Here is a 19973-nt window from a genome sequence, read left to right as displayed (position 1 = left end):
TTAATTTGAGAATGCATGCAGTGGCCAGGTGGCCCATAAAACCAACCCAGGTACCCTGTATTTCTACCACACCCCCCACAAAATATCTCTAGGAACAAAGTTGTTGGCTGCCTCCAGATAAAACTAATGTGGGTTGGACAAGCAAACTTCCAAGAAACCCCCTGCAAAACTTCAGAGGTGCAGCTCTGGTCCACTGGACCACAGCGAGTACAAACGCACACAGCTCCCCCTGGATCCAAGGTCTGATAGTCGATTACAGCCTGCTTTCAAACACTTTCTAGTAAACACTTTAAATTTAGTTTTTAACGAAATGTTTTTATTTTATTTCTGTTGAATATGATACTGTGAATGGCTGCTTAAAACATTGTCTCTAATCCATACTGTGAACTGTACAGGGTGCAGTCTGCCATCCTGTGGTGCTTGTAGTGCTATGCACTAAATTATTGCTGATTATTCAATGAAATGGTCCAATAGTTTCTTCCTTGTGAATCAGGGGTAACCAAAGTATTAAAGTAGTTGATTTTCTTTTAACTGTGGAACTGTGATGGCTTGTCATATGAAATGTTGGTAGCTTGATTCCAACTTTTTTCTATTCATTTTTTAATTTTCTTTATGGTAAATGTCTTAAAATGAGATCCTGGACCCTGTCCGCTGACGTTTTTAGGGTAAAAATGCTGGTGTGGTCTGTAAAAAGATTTCAAGTGGTAAACAACAATAGAAATCCGCCCTATGAACTGAATCAGTTTTTTGTTTCCAGCAAACATAACAGCATGTTCTAGCTGTAGTTGTTTAGATGCTAGCCACCTAATTGGTCTGAAAATGATTAAACATTACAGGTATAAAACTCTTACTCAGGGAAACACTTTTAGAGATAAGGCCTTTAATTTGTGACTCATTGCCATAAATTGCACAATTCCTTAGCTGAAGAGACAACTTTTCTTTAGGTCGAGACCTCCAGCTCTCGAGAGAAGAAGGATAGGGGTAAAAAGCTTCTGGTCCTGGCTCTTTTAACAGCTCTTCTGAAGACATAGTTCTTGTAGCGTTTTCCAAAGCGGAGGCCAAACGGGTTGTAGTTGAATTTACTGCGGCGGTCGTTGCACAGGAGCTGTCGCTGCTCCTCGTCCTCCTTTAGGGAGAGGCACAGGTTGGGATCTTCTGCCAGAAAGTCTCCTGCATGTCTTCTCCTGAGGGCTGAGAGGAAAGATCCTGAGGTAAAGCAAAGCAGGGTCAGGATAACACCAAAGTAAAATATCTTCTTCATCCTTCATAGTGAAGCCTTTTTTTCTTTCCTGCCTGGCTGCCTGCTTGCCAGCCAGCCATAAAACAGACTTAAAACTGATTGGAGTCCATTTTTCTTTTGCGTAAGCATTACAGGATGCTATACAGCATGACAAAAAAATCATGCTTTCAGACATGTTGCTAAATTTATTAAAATTTTTTAGATGTAACATAATACAAAATAAAATGTACATATGTTTTCACACTTATGACTTAATATTTGTTAAAGTACCTTTGGCAGCAATCGTCTCCACTCATCTTGGCTATTTCTCTACAAGCTCGGTTCATCTGTTTTTGGTATTTTCTCCCATTGTTCTCTGCAGGTCCTCTTAAGCTCAGTTAGGTTTAATAAGCAGCATCAGCAGTCAGACAGTTTTGCATCTTTGCAGAAATGTTCAAGTAGATTTAAGTTCATGATCTGGCTGGGCCACTGAAGGACATTCACAGACTGTATCTGAAGCTGCTGCTTTGTATCTTGGCCATGTGCTTCGGGTCTCTGTTGTGTCGGCGGAAGAATTGTTCCCTCTCTACATTTAGCTGCTATTAAAAGTTTTTTTTGGCCACATTCAGTCCTTCTGTGAAGCTGTTTTCAGAATATTTTTTGCCTGACTTAAACATTGGCGCTGTAATAACATTAAGTTTTCTTAATAAGTTGTTAATAAGTTGTTAATAAGCAGCATTACTGTGTACACCACACCCATGACTGTAAACAAGCATATAAAAAGCTTAGTGTTTATAGCATTTTTTTATTCTGTGTGTAATTACCAAAATGCACACAATTTCATACATCATTTTATTCTCTCATGCTCTGTGTAACCCTCACAGGTATTTTACCCCTACCTGTCAGTCAATTACATATTCTCCATATTGTTCATGTCTTTTTAAATAGAAACTGCACAGTGAAAACATTATTTTAATTTCTTTTTGTGTCCTGTCCATATGCTGTCATTGACAAAACTGTTAATTTTAAATAGCATCTTAAGCATGTCAGTCTTAACAGTGGCTAATTGTATATATATATGTAATTATATATATAGAGAGAGATATTCATTTCATAATTCCACTGTTTTATAGTTTCACACTTTCTTCTTCTATATATCTTTTGTGCCTACTGTGAATTTTGTTTCTGATTGGAAATAAGACAGGCATCTCAATCAGGATAATTAAACAATGTAAAAGCAGTAACAATAAAAAAAAACATCTGTTTTTTCTAAAAATCCTCAAAATAATTGCATGTCACAAATATTTCTACCTATTTCAATAATGCATAGAAAATCTTTATTGGTATCACAGCAATCGGACACTTATATCTCCTGAGCATCTTTTTGCATGATTCCACTGGTGTTTTTGTTCCTTCTGTCTTATTTGTAAACCTAATTCAATTTAATAATGTAGCAAAAAACTGAGGACAGAATTCACAGAAAGAAGTGAAGTTGTGTCCAGTATTGTCTATTTCCGGTTTAATCATAAGCCAATTCAAAATAATACATTTTAAACACTACAGTACAAAACTAACTCAGATTACATGTATCAACTCTGTCTTTAAAATAAAAAGCTTTTTTTTTTTTTTACAAAAATGTCTTCGTGAACAATTTGCAACTCCAAAATATAAAAATTAAAAGAAAATCTGCACTGTAAAACATGACAGTGTTATTTTATGTCAGAAAACTAAAGAGTGTGGTTGTGTAGCTTCATTATTTTATTTCAATAAAAATAATGAAGCAATTCAAGAGAAAAGAAAACTAAAGACCAAATTTCAGATACATTTAATAACAAAATACATTACGCCTGGCTCTCCATCACTCTTGTCTCTCAAGGTTTGTCTAGCTGCTCTCTGTAGCTACAAATTTTATACATCAGTTTAACATGAAATTATTTTTGTCAGGTAGCTCACCTGTTGCATGAGTTTTCTGTGCAGAATCAAGTCCAAATGGAGCTGCTCCCACACTCCCATTATCTCCAACGAACAGCACCCACACCACAACAAGGGCCGCCAGTCGCATCTTTCCCCAAGCAAATCTCTCTCAGTGAGTCCAAAGTGTAATTTATACCAGTGAGGTGGATACTAATGTCTTTCCTGCATTGAGCCCAGTTTTGGTGTCTCCACTAGGTGACCTTTCGTTCCTGCAGCTCATAGCCAATCACAGCAGACCTGTCTGCTGCTGTTGCTCTTCTTGGAAATGTTGACAACTCAATTCACTGCTCATTTCACTCTTCATTGCGGCCAAAATTTGAAATTGCTTGTTAAAATGAGCATGTTTTAGGTCTACAACAGTGACGCCAAATAAATCATTCTTAAAAAATGTTCTTCCATTAAACTTTTTTAAATGTGGGACAAAACTATGGGAGAGAGGTGATGAAGTTTTCCATTTGCCAATCAGCTGCAGCTGCGGTGAATACATTCATAGCAAAAAGCAATTTGACCCTCTGGAATTTTTCTGCTGCTTTAGCTCAAAGTAAAAATACTCACAATAGTAAAACTATTAAGGGTTTTGGCAGCTTGCTGAAGTGAAGCATACAGGTGTGTGTTATGTTGTGATTATTATCATAAATATATTATTTTATATTTCATATTAATGGTTCAATATTAATAATAATGAATAATAATAATAATTCGGTCTGTTAAGTGTGCTGAATATCAGCCCAACTAGGCGGGGGGATTAGGACAGAAGTAAAAGGGGTGAGCCAAGCTCTGACGTTACTGAACAGCAAAACTCTGCACACACAATGGAATAAATTCACACAATTTCTTAAAATACAGGAATTTATTAACAAAAATAAGTCAGCTCATAGTCACACATATTTCAGTGAACAAACTCTTTACTATCCTATTACAATCAAACTAAACTACCAAGCAGAATGAAAGAATAAGGAAGACCAACTATGTACAATATGGACAACTAAATCAAAGATGGTTGAAAACCATGATGTAACATTATCATTAAATATTATTTATGTTTGAGAACCAGGGATTATCTTGAGGAATCTCGAACTGAGGTTAAGTTAGTCTTGGAACTAAATTAGACAATAATTGGTATACCTCCAAACAACCATTCACAATGCAAAATCAAATAAAATGTTATTTTGAGAAAATAATATTTTAAAGAATGATTTGCTGAATAAAACTAACTTTCTGGATGACTAATTATCAATGGTGTTTAATTAGCTGCCTTTATTTAGTACAATAATATTTAGGAAATATTATTTTGAATAAGAACTAAACCTTCCTGGATAAAAATAGTCTTAATTCTGTTTAATTAGGTATCACATTTAGTAAAATAATATTTAGGGAAACATTACTTTTCTAGATTGGAAACTAACAACCTTTCTGGATAAATGATTCTTAGCCTTAGCTGTTAGCGGTTGAAGCTAAGAAAAGAAGCTTATAGCTTGTTATCATCCATTTTAAAATCAAACATGTACCATCAATAAAAGGATCAAAATGCATAACCGTTGATGGCGCGTTATGGCCGACCTGTGTTTAAAAACCACCCTCTAAATAAAGTTTGTCTATACTTTAAAAACACAACACATAACCATCATTAGGTGAGCAGCTAGTCTGCTAGCACTTTAAACCCATCATGACACAACCATTATGTAGGAGCCATTTGTATTTTTAGGTGTTTGGGCATAGTTTGGGTCTGTCTTATTTGGTTTTGACAATACAGTTTGGTTTTGTGGCAGTGTTTGTTTTATATGTGGAATGACCCTCTGACCTATATTTCCCTCTACCATTGGTGGTGGTGTGGGAAGAAATCTATATAGGTGTTAACATGAAAGGGCAGCTGGGTTGGGTGTTGGGAGGTTATATGGTTTTTATCGCTCTCTGTTGTATACCGGTTAGGCTCCATCATATCCACATAATGACAATAATTGCCATCTGTTTTGCATGCTGCCATAGACCGCCACCCTGGATTTTGGATGACATTCAATTGTCAACTTGTATTTAATAAATGGGAGCATCTCCAATCTTATCTCCCGGTCTTGGACATTACTTTTTGGAGCATGTTAGGACCTTGATCCCCCGCACCCAGAAGCGAATAAAAAAGGGATGGAATTTGATAGTTGCTACAGATTATTTCGATTATTCAGTCTAAACTAATCTTCTCAGCCCAAACGCTACCTCTTACGTGAATTGTTCTGAAGAAAAGCTGTCCCGGTAATCCACGTATGGCCATTAAAGGGACGAAATGTCAGAGGTAGACACACTGATAAACTCAGAGAAGGTATGCAATGAAGACACAAGCGAGTCAAAGTTATCTTTGGCTAGCCAGGAAGAGACAGTCCGCTGCTAATCAGTGACTTCCTTCTCTCAAAGGGGCTGCTCTCTGAACCACCTTTTTATTGAAGAAAGGAAAAAAACACTCATGTTACAGCATTGTGGTGTGATCACACACAGTTTCATAAATACAAGTTCTACTGATTAAAACTGGTTCTATCCAGATACTGATACAGCACATACATCCACATGTGGTACTCAAGGACACGAAGATTAGCTGGGGTGCAAACAGACCTCTTCCCAGAACACCCCCGTATGTACACAAGTTCCTGCTCAGCCTGCATAACAATCCCCCAAATGCAACTCTAAGACAGTTAAATACTCCAGATAAATGTGAAAAGTATTCAAACCACTTCTATCAAAGTTTACCAAACTAAAGAAATGAAAATGTCTTTTAATGATAAATCATAAGGATAAAGAATCTTCTTAAACTAAACAATGATAATTTATGAACAAATCTTCCAACACTAGCGTTGCAGCTAATCTCAGTAGATGTAAGGGGCAGGCTTTTTAGTTGGCCCGTGCCAAACTGTACAACAACGACACGTTGCGGGAACTTCAGTGGGGGTAGCTCTCGCTACCTTGACATGCGTGCTATGTTGTGGTCTCAATGCCTTCTTATCCAGGCCATGGGGGGAAATCTGCTTCAACTAGGGTTAGGGCTGCTTTTGGAGGCCAAATAATATTGCACACCCACTTTTCAGTTTTTTATTGGTTAAAAAAGTTTGACACATCCAATAAATGTCATTCCACTTCATGATTGTGTCCCACTTGTTGTTGATTCTTCACAAAAAATTTGAATTTTATATCTTTATGTTTGATGCCTGAAATGTGGCAAGAGGTTGACCAGTTCATGGGGGCCGAATACTTTCACAAGGCACTGTAAGTTTAAGGTTGAGCAGATAAGGGAGAGAACTGTATGCTGACTGAGCGTGACGAGAGCCGGCTGCGTGCTGACAGCGAGCCTTTTGGAGACCAACAAGCAAGATGAGGAAGGGAGGAACAGGATAAAGCCAGCTGTGTGCTGACTACTGGTATCTTGAAGGCCGAAAAACAGCACAAGAAAGTCACTGTGACCATGACTAAGTATTGAGCAATGATGTATTGTGCAATAACGGAGAAGCTAACACAGGACTGACCAGTGAGACCATCTGCACAATAAAAGTGATGCCAAAAAGGGGAACTGCGGTTGTTTCCTTGCAGAAGACCAGTGAACAAGATCGGACGGAGAAAGACGCTACAGATGAATCAGAGGACCAGAGACACAGTTCAGCTGATCAACTGCATTAAAAAGAGGTTCAACCCATGTATCCTGAAAGGACTGTACCTTGAAATTGAGAATCTGATTTCATCTATTGCCTTTTTACCCAGACAACAGAATTGGTACTTGATCGATGAACAACTGATTGCTCTAAGTTTCAGGCTTCTAGAAGTCCTGAATCAACCTCATTTATACCTCCGGGGTTTTCTTCAACTCTTCAGCCTCTGGAAGTTACTGTCTTCTGAGACATATGACAACAAAGTTCCTGTTTGACCATCGAAACCTGGAGCATCAGTGCCTTTCCACTCAGAGGAAGAAAACTGAAGATTATGTTGCCCTTCTTTCAAGAAATCCGCTCGAGACATGATGTCCCAGATGTGCTCAATCGGATTCTGGTCTGGGGAACGGGCGGGCCAGTCCATAGTTTCAATGTCTCCATCTTGCAGGAACTGCTGACACACTCCAGCCACATGAGGTCTAGCATTGTCCTGCATTAGGAGGAACCCAGGGCCAACCGCACCAGCATATGGTCTCACAAGGGGTCTGAGGATCTCATCTCAGTACCTAATGGCAGTCAGGCTACCTCTGGCCTTGCAGCCCTCCAAAGAAATGCCACCCCACACCATTACTGACCCACATGTCACCACGTCTGTCACATGTGCTCAGTGTGAACCTGCTTTCATCTGTGAAGAGCACAGGGCACCAGTGGAGAATTTGCCAATCCTGATGTTCTCTGGCAAATGCCAGGCGTCCTGCACGGTGTTGGGCTGTGAGCACAACCCTCATTTATGGACGTTGGGCCCTCATACCATCCACATGGAGTCGGTTTCTAACTGTTTGTGCAGACTCATTTTGCAGGGCTCTGGCAGTGCTCCTCCTGCTCCTCTTTGCACAAAGGTGGAGGTAGCGGTCCTGCTGCTGGGTTGTTGCCCTCCTACGGCCTCCTCCACATCTCCTGGTGTACTGGCCTGTCTCCTGGTAACGTCTCCAGGCTCTGGACACTACACTGACAGACACAGCAAACCTTCTTGCCACAGCTTGCATTGATGTGCCATCCTGGATGAGCTGCACTACCTGAGCCACTTGTGTGGGTTGTAGAGTCCGTCTCATGCTACCACGAGTGTGAAAGCACCACCAACATTCAAAAGTGACCAAAACATCATCCAGAAAGCATCGGTACTGAGAAGTGGTCTGTGGTCCCCACCTGCAGAACCACTCCTTTATTGAGCGTTTTTTGCTAATCGCCAAAGATTTCCCCCTGTTGTCTATTCCATTTGCACAACAGCATGTGAAATTGATTGTCTTTCAGTGTTGCTTCCTAAGTGGACAGTTTGATTTCACAGAAGTTTGATATACGTGGAGTTATATTGTGTGGTTTAAGTGTTCCCTTTATTTTTTTGAGCAGTGTATAATGTTTGCATGTATAGCCCCTTTTCCATTGCTTGTGGAAACCCTGGGCTTTTAAAAGCTCAGGCGTGTTTCTACACCCTTGATGGGGGGTGCTTCTTGAGGGGTGGATACTAGAAGCCCCAAGAGACCAGAAAAAGAAAAAAACAAAAACAACCAAAGCAGGGTGGGCGGAGGGGGCCTCAGAAGGAGGGCCAGAAACAAAAATCAAAACAACCCAAACTGGTCAGAAGGAGGGCCAAAACCAAAACAAGGAAATAACACAGAGTTCAGGCAGGCGACCTGGTGTTCATCCTGTGCTGGCATAAATTTCGGGCAAGCGACCGGGAGACCTGGGCTGTCGGCGGCATCACCGAGGACCTGGAGGCCGGCACAGGGGTGGAGACCTTGGCAACCGGCAGAGGCGTGGAGACCTTGGCAGCCGGCGACCGCGGCCAAGACGAGGACCTGGAGATTGGCAGAGGCATGGAGACCTTGGCAGTTGACGACAGCGGTGAAGACGAGGACCTGGAGATCGGCAGAGGCGTGGAGACCTTGGCGGACGGCGACGAAGGCAAGGACCTGCAGGCTGGTCTGGAGGCTGGCACCGAAGGAGCAGGGTGTCTGAAACCCTGTGGCGGCTGAGCAGGGATCTAGGCGCCCTGTAGTGGCTGAGCAGATGTCTGGGCCACCGTCGACATGGAGGCCGATCATCCTTGATCCTGGCCTCCATGCAGGGACGGTGCCTGGCGGACCCTGGGAAGCTGAAGCAGAGCCGGCTGGACCCTTGGAGGCTAATGCAGAGCAGAATTGATTACGTCGGTCTGTGCCAGGCAACACTACCTTGTGTGGGAAAGGATTTCACCAGCTGCAGCCTACCTTGACAGGGACTGATGACGTCTAGGGCCTGCCACCGTTATAATGTAATGTTTATAACATTTATAATAACTAATATCTGATGCTGCTCAGCTTGTTGTCTTCTTAAAATGACTTAATGCTTTTGTGTGTAAATTTGTTAAATAAAGTTTGGTTTTTATCTATATGTTTTTAAGAAATATATTGTGTAGAATGTACTTTTATTTAATCAATGACATTTGTAATGCATTGTTTTATTTTTACTTTGTCAATCACATTTCTGTTCTTATTATGAAAAAAAGTATTTTTTACCACTTTAATTATAAATGAAGTTCTCACCCAGTGTCTGCTGTGCTTGCAATCTGCCCCGGATTAGGGGAGATGAATGATAGATGAATATTCTAGTCACGCATTCACGTAAATACAAAACTGGTAATATAGTTTGACGTCCACACTTTTGATACATGTTGAAATGAAGACTCAGTTAGGCTTTGTCTTACAGATATGACATTCATATTTATTCATGGATGCTTTGGAGCATCTTTGACCCTAGAGGGCTAAGGAACATTTCAAAATTGAACAGGTACTTTCAGTTGCAAGCCAAGTACTAAAAATAATAATGCATTTTATTTGGCGGCATCTTTCAAGACACCCAAAAACACTTTCCAAATTTAAAAGCAATAAAAAATTATAATAAAACAAACTGAAATTAAGAACATTTAAAAATGGCCAAGAAATGAAAGTGAGAAGGCTAATTTGAACAGATGGTTTTTGGGTTGTGAGTAGTAAGTTGAAGGTTGTAAGTAGTAAGTGTCCAGAAATTGCTGTACATTGATATGTTTGGTGGCGCCAGACAGATTATGTAGGTCAGAATTAATTTTTTGATCAATGCTAATCATAGCTCTTGCTTTTTGTATTCTTTAATTATAAGCCATCAGTGGACAGGATTTCCCTTTTTGGCAGTACTCTCAAAAAAGGCCATACTCGAAAATGCTAAAATAGCCACACCAGCTGCCACTGTCTGGGCAGATCTGAGTCAGCAGCAGGAACACAAGATGTCTCCAAAGGCCCTGTATACCTTGGTGAAATTAAACAGACACCAGGCATCTGGTCATCTTTGGAAATTAGTGATGAGGATTGTGATTCTGAAACTAGTGTTGACACAGCGTTAGACTCAGGTTGCATTTCTCCCAGAAAAGTTCTCTTTGAATTTAAATTTATTCCTGAAAAAGAAGAATACAACAACAAGCTTTCTCACCTGGGAAAAAGGAATACACAATGAAACCTGGACTCATGTCATAACTGATCAGATTTGGAAGAAGGTCAAAACATGTACACCGGCCATTCCAAGTGGTTCCTGTCTGGACACCTGCAGAAGGCCTGTGTGATGGCAAGATGGAACCAGCTGTATGAAGGTCAGCAAAGGCAGCAGATCTGATGGATGTTGGAGATCCCGAGCTAAGCCACCTAACTAATGTTGCCACACTGTAGAAAGTTAAACAAGAGAGAAACGATTTGGAATTAGGGGACAAAGATCCAATCGTATCTTTGCAAGTACTAAAATATAGCACACCTCACAGTGGAAGCATTGCAGATATTGGACTGGACAAGTTTTTCTCTAAATGGCTCCATAAAATACACATAAACATTATCATCGTAATGTCACTGTTCTGCAGAAAGAATTAAAAGACTTCCTTCCAGAATTGGTAACATCTGCCAACTTCACTTTCTCGCTGACTAAAATGGTGAATAGGATGTACTGGAACATATGAAACCAACGTAACCCTAACAACAGTGCCTGATTACAGCCTGAAGCTGGTGAAATCCATTTCCACAGACACAGGAACAGTCATGTGATCGTCTGAAATTGAAACTTATATCTCAGAAACGAAAGCAGCGCAAACAACAGTTTTAGCGGCGCAAACCAGCACAAACGGAGCAATAACCGCTCAATCTCTTTGCTGGAATTTTTCACGTGGGTGGGGTGTCAGCTACACGCAGAAAGTGAGCAGAGCAAAGCTGGTTGTTTAGCCATGGATCTTTTGAGGTGGAGGAATTTTCACCTCCCTCGTCACTGGACGTTAAGAGAGCCTTTATGGAGCCCAACAGGCCTGAGCCTCATTAGTTCCAGCCGCTGGCTCCAGGCTCTTACTCTGTGATGCCTGATGCTGGCGCTGCCGAGGCAGTGGAGGAGCAATTCCAACTCCTGACTTGCTGCTGGGGTGGTTTGGAGTGAGATGGTTTATTATCCAAACGCTGGGGTCTGACGTAAGCATGTACCAAGCTGTACCAGTAGGAAAATTCAACTGCAGTAACCACCGTTCAACCAAAAGAGGGCAGCACTAAGATAGTTTTAGGACAAATATTACGGAATGAAACAAGTTTACATGCAATTAAAAAAATAAATAAAAATAGCACAGTAACATAAAGATAACACCCTTAATATGTTTTTTTTCCAGATAGGTGTTAGTCTGCTAGTCAGGTTTATACAATTTATCTGCCAAAAAAAGTTGATTTGGGGTTTAGTTACTCTATAAATGGGGAAATGCCAGGCCTCTTTAAATGCAGTTTGTGGATCTCCAAGTAGGTGTGGCCCTGAAAGAGCAGTTTTTCAGACTCACTCGACCATTTTCTCCAAATGGTTCCTGAGACAGCTTTCCTAGGTTTCAGGAAAGTAGCCCTATAGATCTTGACCATGTTTAGCTCTACGTATAACTGTGAGGCAGCTATCTCCACAATGACCAAAATGTAAACCAAATGTTGTTTCACCTTCGAATGAGTATTCTACATTCTCATTCTAGAATGACCCCGACTCCATGCAAGCCCAGGTTTAACATCCTGGCAGGATGAGCAAGAGCTCACTTCTCTCACATAGTACAAAAGTTCAAAATTTGAATATAAGAGGAGAAGAAAGAGATTCCCAAAAGATCATCTATTAAGATGTGTGGAAAATGAAGCTTTTCCTCCAATTTATATTTTTTCTGAAGTTAAGATTTGAACATTCACAATTTTCAGGTTTAATTTTTTTTCCCGTATTTATTTTTTATTCCGTAAATGAGAGAACATTATACTGTACATATCGGCAAACATGCCCAGCTCTTTGTTAGGGGCCAATAAATATTGTCAAGAGGTATTTAAATCAGACTCAACTCATTTGACTTGATAGGTCAATGCATGGAGATGATACAACTACTAAGCTTCCGAATATATGGCACACTAAATAGTTAGATGTTATTATCTTCCGAACATTGGCTTTAAGTCCTTTTCTCTGACTGGACCTCTTTGAATTTGTTTTGACTGCTCATGGTGTAGAGTGATACATGGCTCAGGAGTAAAGCAGGCTCATCAGATATAGAGGATGCAGTCCTCAACGCAGTTGTCCTTGGGTCAATTCCTGGGCGTTTCCTTGCATGTCTTCTCCTTCTCTATGCATGTTTTTCTGTGAAGATATTGATGAATAAAGGCCACTGGTGTCACAAAATATAAACATACAGATATATCATAAAAACAACTTACCCCTACATTCCATGTTGTATCTCAAAGAGAAAATTATTTTATTGGTTATCCGGATTTTACCAGATGGGTGTTAGTCTTCAAGACAGAATTTAAATACCATATGTTTTGAAATATTCACATCAGTCTGTCAGACTGTACAAATATTGATGCTTTTAAAGCAGCTTTTTTGTTTAAATAAAGAGCTGATAGATAGCGGATATAATATCTGAGATACAAACCTCGCTGCATTCATGGTTGTTAAATGTATCTGTATGATGGATTTGTTCAAATCCAGGTTTATTTAAAGACGTTTCAGAGTTTTAGGTCTGACAGAGATTTAGCCTTTTGTAAAGTTTTAAATGTATGCATTGTGGTTCAGATTTCTTTGTGGCAGACATCTAGGGGGCTCCGCTCACACCCAGACCACAGGATGTTAACGAGTGGTGACTTTGCTCCAGGACCTTACCCCTCATGGAAAATACACAGCTCTCAAGCAGCTGAATCTGGGGACCAAATAGCTTAATTGTTTCCACGTCTATGTAAAACGGCATACTTTCATTTTTTACATCAGAGTCGTGTCGTACTTTTCTCCACCTCCAGAGGGCACTCACACGTCAGCTAGTCTACAGAAAACTGATCAACGACTGGCCATATATGCTTTCTAAAAAATACCTCCAAGTTATCAATGTTAACTATCTATTTTATCTATTTGGTGGTTTTAATCTGGTTAAATAAAGCAAATGAACTTAAATATCTTCTGCTATTTTTCTCTGAACAATTACCAGAATGATCCTTAATCTATGTGCTGGCATTAATAATTGACATAGTAACATGGAAAATGCATTGCCGCTTATACTGCCTGCTTTTCTTTCTTTCTCTTTTTCATAGTACATATTTTAAATATGTAGAGGGACTACATAGTCTCACATCTTATTGTCAGTGGACAATTATCGACATGAATTTCTCATACATGGAAAAAAACAATCAAATGAAATGTGATTACATCTATCTCCTTCTCGGTACATTGAAAAGCGCAGAAATGTTGGATCTACTTATTTTGGTTTCTTCTTCTAATCTTGTGTTCTATAAACACAAGTAATTATATTTTTGCATTTTCCTAAAGGTCTTTCCTAAAGGTCTTTCAGTAGTTACACATTCGATTAAATCATTAACAGCATCATCAAACCAACACATTTTCAATCAAGACTCGACTTGATTTCCACACCTCCTCTGTTGTTTCTGCATGTTATCACTCAAAATAGTCGTGGAAGTCTTAATCATCACCCACGCATGTCTCTAAAATTTCAAACAAAGTAAACTGTTTTTTTTAAGCCGTTCAAAATATTATTTAATACGGTAAAATGTACTTTAGGGACTCTTTCAAAGAAAATTATTACTGACGTCCATGACTGCATTATTGTCTAATTTCTCAATAAGCAGGACTGATTTGTGATATCAGTTTTGGTTATTTGTTAGATAGATAGCCATTAACATAAATATATTCATTTTAGTTTTAACCCCTTTTTAATCTTGGCATCCTGACTTATGACGTGGCGTTTTTTTAGAGTAATTATTTAACCAGGCGACTGGTAAAAGGGCTGATTTTGGACACTTTTGGCTTGCCATGGACACAGCTTTTCAACTCGCCCTTCTCCCAAGTATTTGAACTGGCAAGGCGCTGAAATCATTCAATTCAATTCAATTCAGTTTTATTTATATAGCGCCAATTCACAAGACATGTCGTCTCAAGGCACTTCACAAAAGTCAGGTTCATACATTCCAATGAATCCTAACCATTGAACAGTGCAGTCGGAGTCAGCTTTTTATTCAAATTGGATAAAAAGTTTTTCTATCTAAGGAAACCCAGCAGATTGCATCGAGACAGAGACTTGTAGCAGTCAGTCCTCCTGGATGAGCATGTAGAGACAGTGGACAGTCACTTGCGTTGACTTTGCAGCAATCCCTCATACTGAGCATGCATGTAGCGACAGTGGAGAGGAAAAACTCCCTTTTAACAGGAAGAAACCTCCAGCAGAACCAGGCTCAGTGTGAGCGGCCGTCTGCCACGACCGACTGGGGGTTTAAGAAAACAGAGCAGAGACACAAAAAGAACACAGAAGCACTGATCCAGGAGTACTTTCTATGGGAAGGAAAAGTAAATATTAATGGATGTAGCTCCTTTAGTCGTTTAATCTAGAAAGAAAGAACAGATAAACTCTGAGCCAGTTTTCAAGGTTAGAGTCTCAAAGAGAGCACATATAATTAGTTACAGTAAAGCTCAGTCAATCGCCATGTCTAGGAGAGAGAAAGGGTTAAACACTAAAAGACAGGGCTATGTGGATCATCGGTAGAGGGTGAGCATTAAGTTGTTGCCAGCAGAAGCTTGGACAATTCCCCTCTCCAGAAAGGTGTCACAGGTAGACACAGAGTCAGGACAGGTGTAGCTTCTAGGAAGAGAAAAGAGAGAACAAGGTTAGAAGCTGAAATAACAGCAAATAATGCAGAATTGGAGAGTAGTATGAGAATGTAGCGAAGAGGGTGAAAGTGGTCATTATGTCCTCCAGCAGCCTAAGCCTATAGCAGCATAACTACAGAGATAGTTTCAGTTCTGATTATTTAGTTAAACGGCGCTTATTTACAACAATGTCGTCTCAAGGAACCCCACAAAGGGTCCCACTGATGGTCATTGTTATACTAAAAACCACAAGGATTGGGATACCTCTCTCTTTCAAATCATGTAGCAAACGAATTTATATTTAAGTTGACAAATGGATTTTTCTTATCATTGTTAGTACTGGCCTGTCTCTTCTGACTGTACGTCACTGCTGTCAAAGACCTCAGGCTATATACCAACTTTTGATGATCCTCTGCGCGTTCGCGGATCTCCACAGTGCGCGATGGTATGTCAGAACGCGCTTGTCACGGTAACGCGCACTCCAGTGGAGCTCCCAGCTAGACATGGCGGCGGATCCAAAGCCGGACTGGCTCTGCTGTCTTCCCTCTTCTTGGAGTTATGGGGTGACTCGGGATGGACGCATATTCTTCATTAAGTAAATATGACTCAGACGGTCGGATTTGTGCTTTTCCCTCCTTTTTCCTTCTCTCGGCTTTTTGTCTCACATTTTTTTCCTTCCACCAGCGAAGAAGCAAAGAGTACAACCTGGCTGCATCCTGTTACTGGAGAGGCTGTGATCACAGGCCACAGGAAAACTCCAGGTAAATCACGCGAGGATGGCGTTCTTCTCCTTGCACCGCACGCACGGTTGACTTGGAGTTGTGTTGGAAAGAAAGGGGCGACAAGTTGCGGAAAGATCCGTGGAAGACAGAGAGGGGTGGTCTCTTCGCTGCAGCAGAGCAACAACCTTCTCTGCTACACACACACACACACACACACACACACACACACACACACAGATAAACAGTAGGCCCTTCCATCTGGACAGTTTGCGACAGACTTCTTAAAAGTTCCGTCACGTAGCTCCGACTATCGGTATGAGTCGATGTTTGGATCCGATTTTCTGCAATGACATTTGAGCCACGCATAGCTCAAGTCCGCAGTAAACGAAAGGAGACGAATGTGAAGCGTTTTCATATTTCTGCACACCTGATCCTCGTCAGTTATGTCCCGATCAATCCGTCGCTGTTTCCCTTCAGCCCGATCAGAAGCCGTTTTTATCATGTAGCTCCACCGCCCCCTCCCACTCTGCTCCTGGATCATGTGGCACCATGAAGAATGAAGGTGTAGAACCTTCGGAGGTGACATATTAAAGAGGAGACTGATTGCTCTGATAGCGAGAGATCGCTTTATAATTAGCCCGATAATGTGGTCCAGAGGCTGCCTTGTTGTGGATGCATGTGTGATGAGCTCCAGCACAGCTGCTTATGTTCCTTCTGTGTGGATTTGTTTCCTCAGATTTACCAACAGGATGGGAGGAAGGATACACGTTCGAGGGAGCTCGCTGCTTCATCAAGTGAGTTGGAATGTCTGTGGTTGGGAAAGACTGATAGATGAGCATGTCGTTAGAGCCCACCACCATGCTGCCCCTCTATTTCATCCTTGTGCAGGAACATTTTGAAGGGATTATTGTCAAAATTGAAGGTAACCCAGAGATGGCCAGTTCTGCTCATCCAGGCCTGTGTCCTGCATGTTTGAAATGTTTCCCCACTCGAATGAAACCAACTGCAACCGACTGCAGAAAAAAAAGTCCACCTTTGTCTAAATGAGTATAAATGCAGCTGTTCTGTGAAGGCCCTTGGAGGTCATGAAGACCAAGGAACATAGCTGACAGGTGAGGGAGAAGTGGAAAAGTTTGACGAAGCATTAAAGTCATGATAAATTAAGTTCATTTAAAAAATTTGGTATATTAATTTCATTTACCAAAAGACTTGAGAATGGGGTGAATGTTCACTTTCATCCAGGACAATGACCCTGAATATGCTGCCAGGGCTACAATGAAACAGTTTAAATTAAAGTGTTAGAATGGCCCAGTTAAAGTTCAGACGTAAAGCGAACTGAGCATAACGCAGATGTTGACCAACTAGTCTGGCAAAGTTTGAATTATTTAACGAAGACAAATGGAGAAGCATTTAATTGCCGTAATGTGCAAAGTTGGTAGAGACATACCCTAAAATACTTGCAGCTGGAACTGCAGCCAATGGTACATCCACACAGTATTGACTTAGAGTTGCTCTAGAGGGCTGCTTTTCTTCAGCTGGATCAGGGATCGTACAGAGTAATACTGGAGGGAAACCTGACTAAGGGGTATGAATCCTTTTGGACTGGGCCACGGTGATCCACCTCTGTTCTTCCCTTTGCTATTTATGTCTTGTTCTCAGATGACATATTGAGAATAAGTTATTGTGTAGTTCTGAACATCCTTTTCTTGTTTAAGTGTTGAATGTGTGCGTTAGCCGACTGAGGTCATTTGCGTACATGAACATTCTGTGGACCTGTCTGGCAACAAAAGAAGCCCTGCAGCTGTCAGCACCGTACACACCTTGAGCTGTTCTACACACATCCACAGTGCTGACACTTTGATTTGTGCTTCCCACTTTCCCACGTTATTTTGCTGCTGTTTCTTGTGTTGTCTGTGGCATTTTCTCAGAGCAGAAGCTGACACATATGCTGAGCTAATATAGCCACTCTATAAATAACCTCAAACCACTGCTGCTTCTTATGTATGAATGCTCCCTCACTTGCTGTATGTGCTAATGCACACACTGTGGTCCATTTTAAGATGAGCACATGGGCATGCACATAAATACACCATCCCTGCACAATTATGCAAAGATGTAGTGGCTTGTATTAGTCACAGGCTGAAACGAAGGATAGAGCAGTTCTCCTGTGGTGGTGAGGAGGCCTGATGGAATACAGGGCAGTAAAAAAAAGAATTGAGGACACTGGTGGAACACAGCCAACAATTTGCTGTTTCTAACACCTGACATTTTGCTTTTATTGGCAAAAAACACAAAGTTTGTAGTTTCTTTACTAAAAACTTGTTTTTTTTAATCTTTCAGCTTTACTTTGCTCCTGCTTTGGTTCATTTCCTCTAATGTACAGGACATATCAGGCAAATGAAGTCCACTGGTGTCTGCTACTCTTCATCTGACTTTATGATGCGATGAGCACTTTTTATCTTTAACCAGACTAATACTATTTCATGTTCATTGCCTGCGTCATAGAACAAAAAACTGGGTTGGAAAATAAATGACTCTTGGCAACATTTAAATGCTACAGTGTGATGGGCGGTTGAAGGATTTTTACAGGAACTATTAATCATCTGGGACTGGGAGCGTCCTGACTGGCACCGATCTGGGGTTTATTTATTCTACAAGCTCTCCTCACATAAATGTCTCAACAATGAGAAACAATTCAGTAAAATGTACTATGATGTGAAAACCTTCTTCATAGTTAGTGAAATAAAATCAACATATTGGTATTTCACTAAGATCATTAAAAAGATTTGTGTAAAAGTAATCAGAACACACCTACAGGTAGGAACCATTTATTGGATTCACCTAACCCTGTTTCCTTAGACCTAGCTAAAGGTGGAATATACAGTGCTCCAAAAAATAAAGGGAACACTCAAATAACACATCCGAGATCTGAATGAATGAAATATTCTCATTGAATACTTTGTTCTGTACAAAGTTAAATGTGCTGACAACACAAATCACACAAAAATCATCAATGGAAATCAAATGTATTAACCAATGGAGGCCTGGATTTGGAGTCACACACAAAATGAAAGTGGAAAAACACACTAGAGGCTGATCCAACTTTGATGTAATGTCCTTAAAACAAGTCAAAATGAGGCTCAGTATTGTGTGTGGCCTCCACGTGCCTGTATGACCTCCCTACAACGCCTGGACATGCTCCTGATGAGACGGATGGTCTCCTGAGGGATCTCCTCGCAGACATGGACTAAAGCATCCGCCAACTCCTGGACAGTCTGTGGTGCAACGTGACGTTGGTGGATGGAACGAGACATGATGTCCCAGATGTGCTCAATCGGATTCAGATCTGGGGAACGGGCGGGCCAGTCCATAGTTTCAATGTCTCCATCTTGCAGGAACTGCTGACACACTCCAGCCACATGAGGTCTAGCATTGTCCTGCATTAGGAGGAACCCAGGGCCAACCGCACCAGCATATGGTCTCACAAGGGGTCTGAGGATCTCATCTCAGTACCTAATGGCAGTCAGGCTACCTCTGGTGAGCACATGGAGGGCCGTGCGACCCTCCAAAGAAATGCCACCCCACACCATGACTGACCCACTGCCAAACCGGTCACATGTCACCACGTCTGTCACATGTGCTCAGTGTGAACCTGCTTTCATCTGTGAAGAGCACAGGGCGCCAGTGGCAAATTTGCCAATCCTGGTGTTCTCTGGCAAATGCCAGGCGTCTTGCACGGTGTTGGGCTGTGAGCACAACCCCCATTTGTGGACGTCGGGCCCTCATACCATCCTCATGGAGTCGGTTTCTAACAGTTTGTGCAGACACATGCACATTTGTGGCCTGCTGGAGGTCATTTTGCAGGGCTCTGGCAGTGCTCCTCCTCTTCCTCTTTGCACAAAGGCGGAGGTAGCGGTCCTGCTGCTGGGTTGTTGCCCTCCTACGGCCTCCTCCACATCTCCTGGTGTACTGGCCTGTCTCCTGGTAACGCCTCCAGGCTCTGGACACTACGCTGACAGACACAGCAAACCTTCTTGCCACAGCTCGCATTGATGTGCCATCCTGGATGAGCTGCACTACCTGAGCCACTTGTGAGGGTTGTAGAGTCCGTCTCATGCTACCATGAGTGTGAAAGCACCACCAACATTCAAAAGTAACCAAAACATCAGCCAGAAAGCATAGGTACTGAGAAGTGGTCTGTGGTCCCCACCTGCAGAACTACTCCTTTATTGAGTGTTTCTT

At 41.3% G+C, this 19973-nt stretch overlaps 2 protein-coding genes and 1 long non-coding RNA gene across 14 annotated transcripts in view; 1 reads left to right on the top strand and 2 right to left on the bottom strand.

The window, feature by feature from the left end:
* Window positions 1-881: 881 nt before the first annotated feature.
* On the bottom strand, window positions 882-3328 carry kiss2 (kisspeptin 2). 2 transcript variants are annotated; one of them, XM_047389586.1, is made up of 2 exons: window positions 3173-3328; window positions 882-1206 (listed from the first exon to the last, which is right to left on the bottom strand). In XM_047389586.1, the coding sequence occupies exons 1-2, from the start codon at window positions 3279-3281 to the stop codon at window positions 941-943; spliced, it is 375 nt and encodes a 124-aa protein (XP_047245542.1). In that variant the 5' UTR covers window positions 3282-3328; the 3' UTR covers window positions 882-940. The 2 variants fall into 2 exon arrangements, with proteins under 2 accessions (XP_047245542.1, XP_047245543.1); XM_047389587.1 differs by having other exon boundaries at window positions 882-1191.
* A 6227-nt stretch (window positions 3329-9555) lies between these two features.
* LOC124882914 lies at window positions 9556-15542 on the bottom strand. Its single transcript, XR_007042030.1, has 2 exons — window positions 15409-15542; window positions 9556-12498 (listed from the first exon to the last, which is right to left on the bottom strand). It is a non-coding gene; the product is annotated as an uncharacterized LOC124882914 (long non-coding RNA).
* The window catches only part of LOC124882911 (pleckstrin homology domain-containing family A member 5-like), a 171395-nt gene continuing 166579 nt past the window's right edge, over window positions 15158-19973 (top strand). For all 11 annotated transcript variants that reach the window (XM_047389575.1, XM_047389580.1, XM_047389577.1 and 8 more), the window contains exons 1-3: window positions 15158-15604; window positions 15694-15770; window positions 16468-16525. In XM_047389575.1, coding sequence (XP_047245531.1) covers window positions 15513-15604; window positions 15694-15770; window positions 16468-16525 — 227 coding nt within the window. In that variant the 5' untranslated portion in view covers window positions 15158-15512. The remainder of the gene's footprint in view (window positions 15605-15693; window positions 15771-16467; window positions 16526-19973) is intronic.

Source organism: Girardinichthys multiradiatus, chromosome 17 (genome assembly GCF_021462225.1).
Source record: "Girardinichthys multiradiatus isolate DD_20200921_A chromosome 17, DD_fGirMul_XY1, whole genome shotgun sequence".
NCBI lineage: Eukaryota > Metazoa > Chordata > Actinopteri > Cyprinodontiformes > Goodeidae > Girardinichthys > Girardinichthys multiradiatus.
The sequence above is the reverse complement of the archived record's forward strand: the minus strand, read 5'-3'. Positions and strand labels throughout refer to the sequence as shown.

Excerpts from the sequence above, each read along its gene's own strand:
- kiss2 (XM_047389586.1), bottom strand. The coding sequence starts at position 3,281 with ATGCGACTGGCGGCCCTTGTTGTGGTGTGGGTGCTGTTCGTTGGAGAT. Across the intron at positions 1,207-3,172 it reads ACAGAAAACTCATGCAACAG|GATCTTTCCTCTCAGCCCTC; the intron begins GTGAGCTACCTG and ends GCTTTACCTCAG.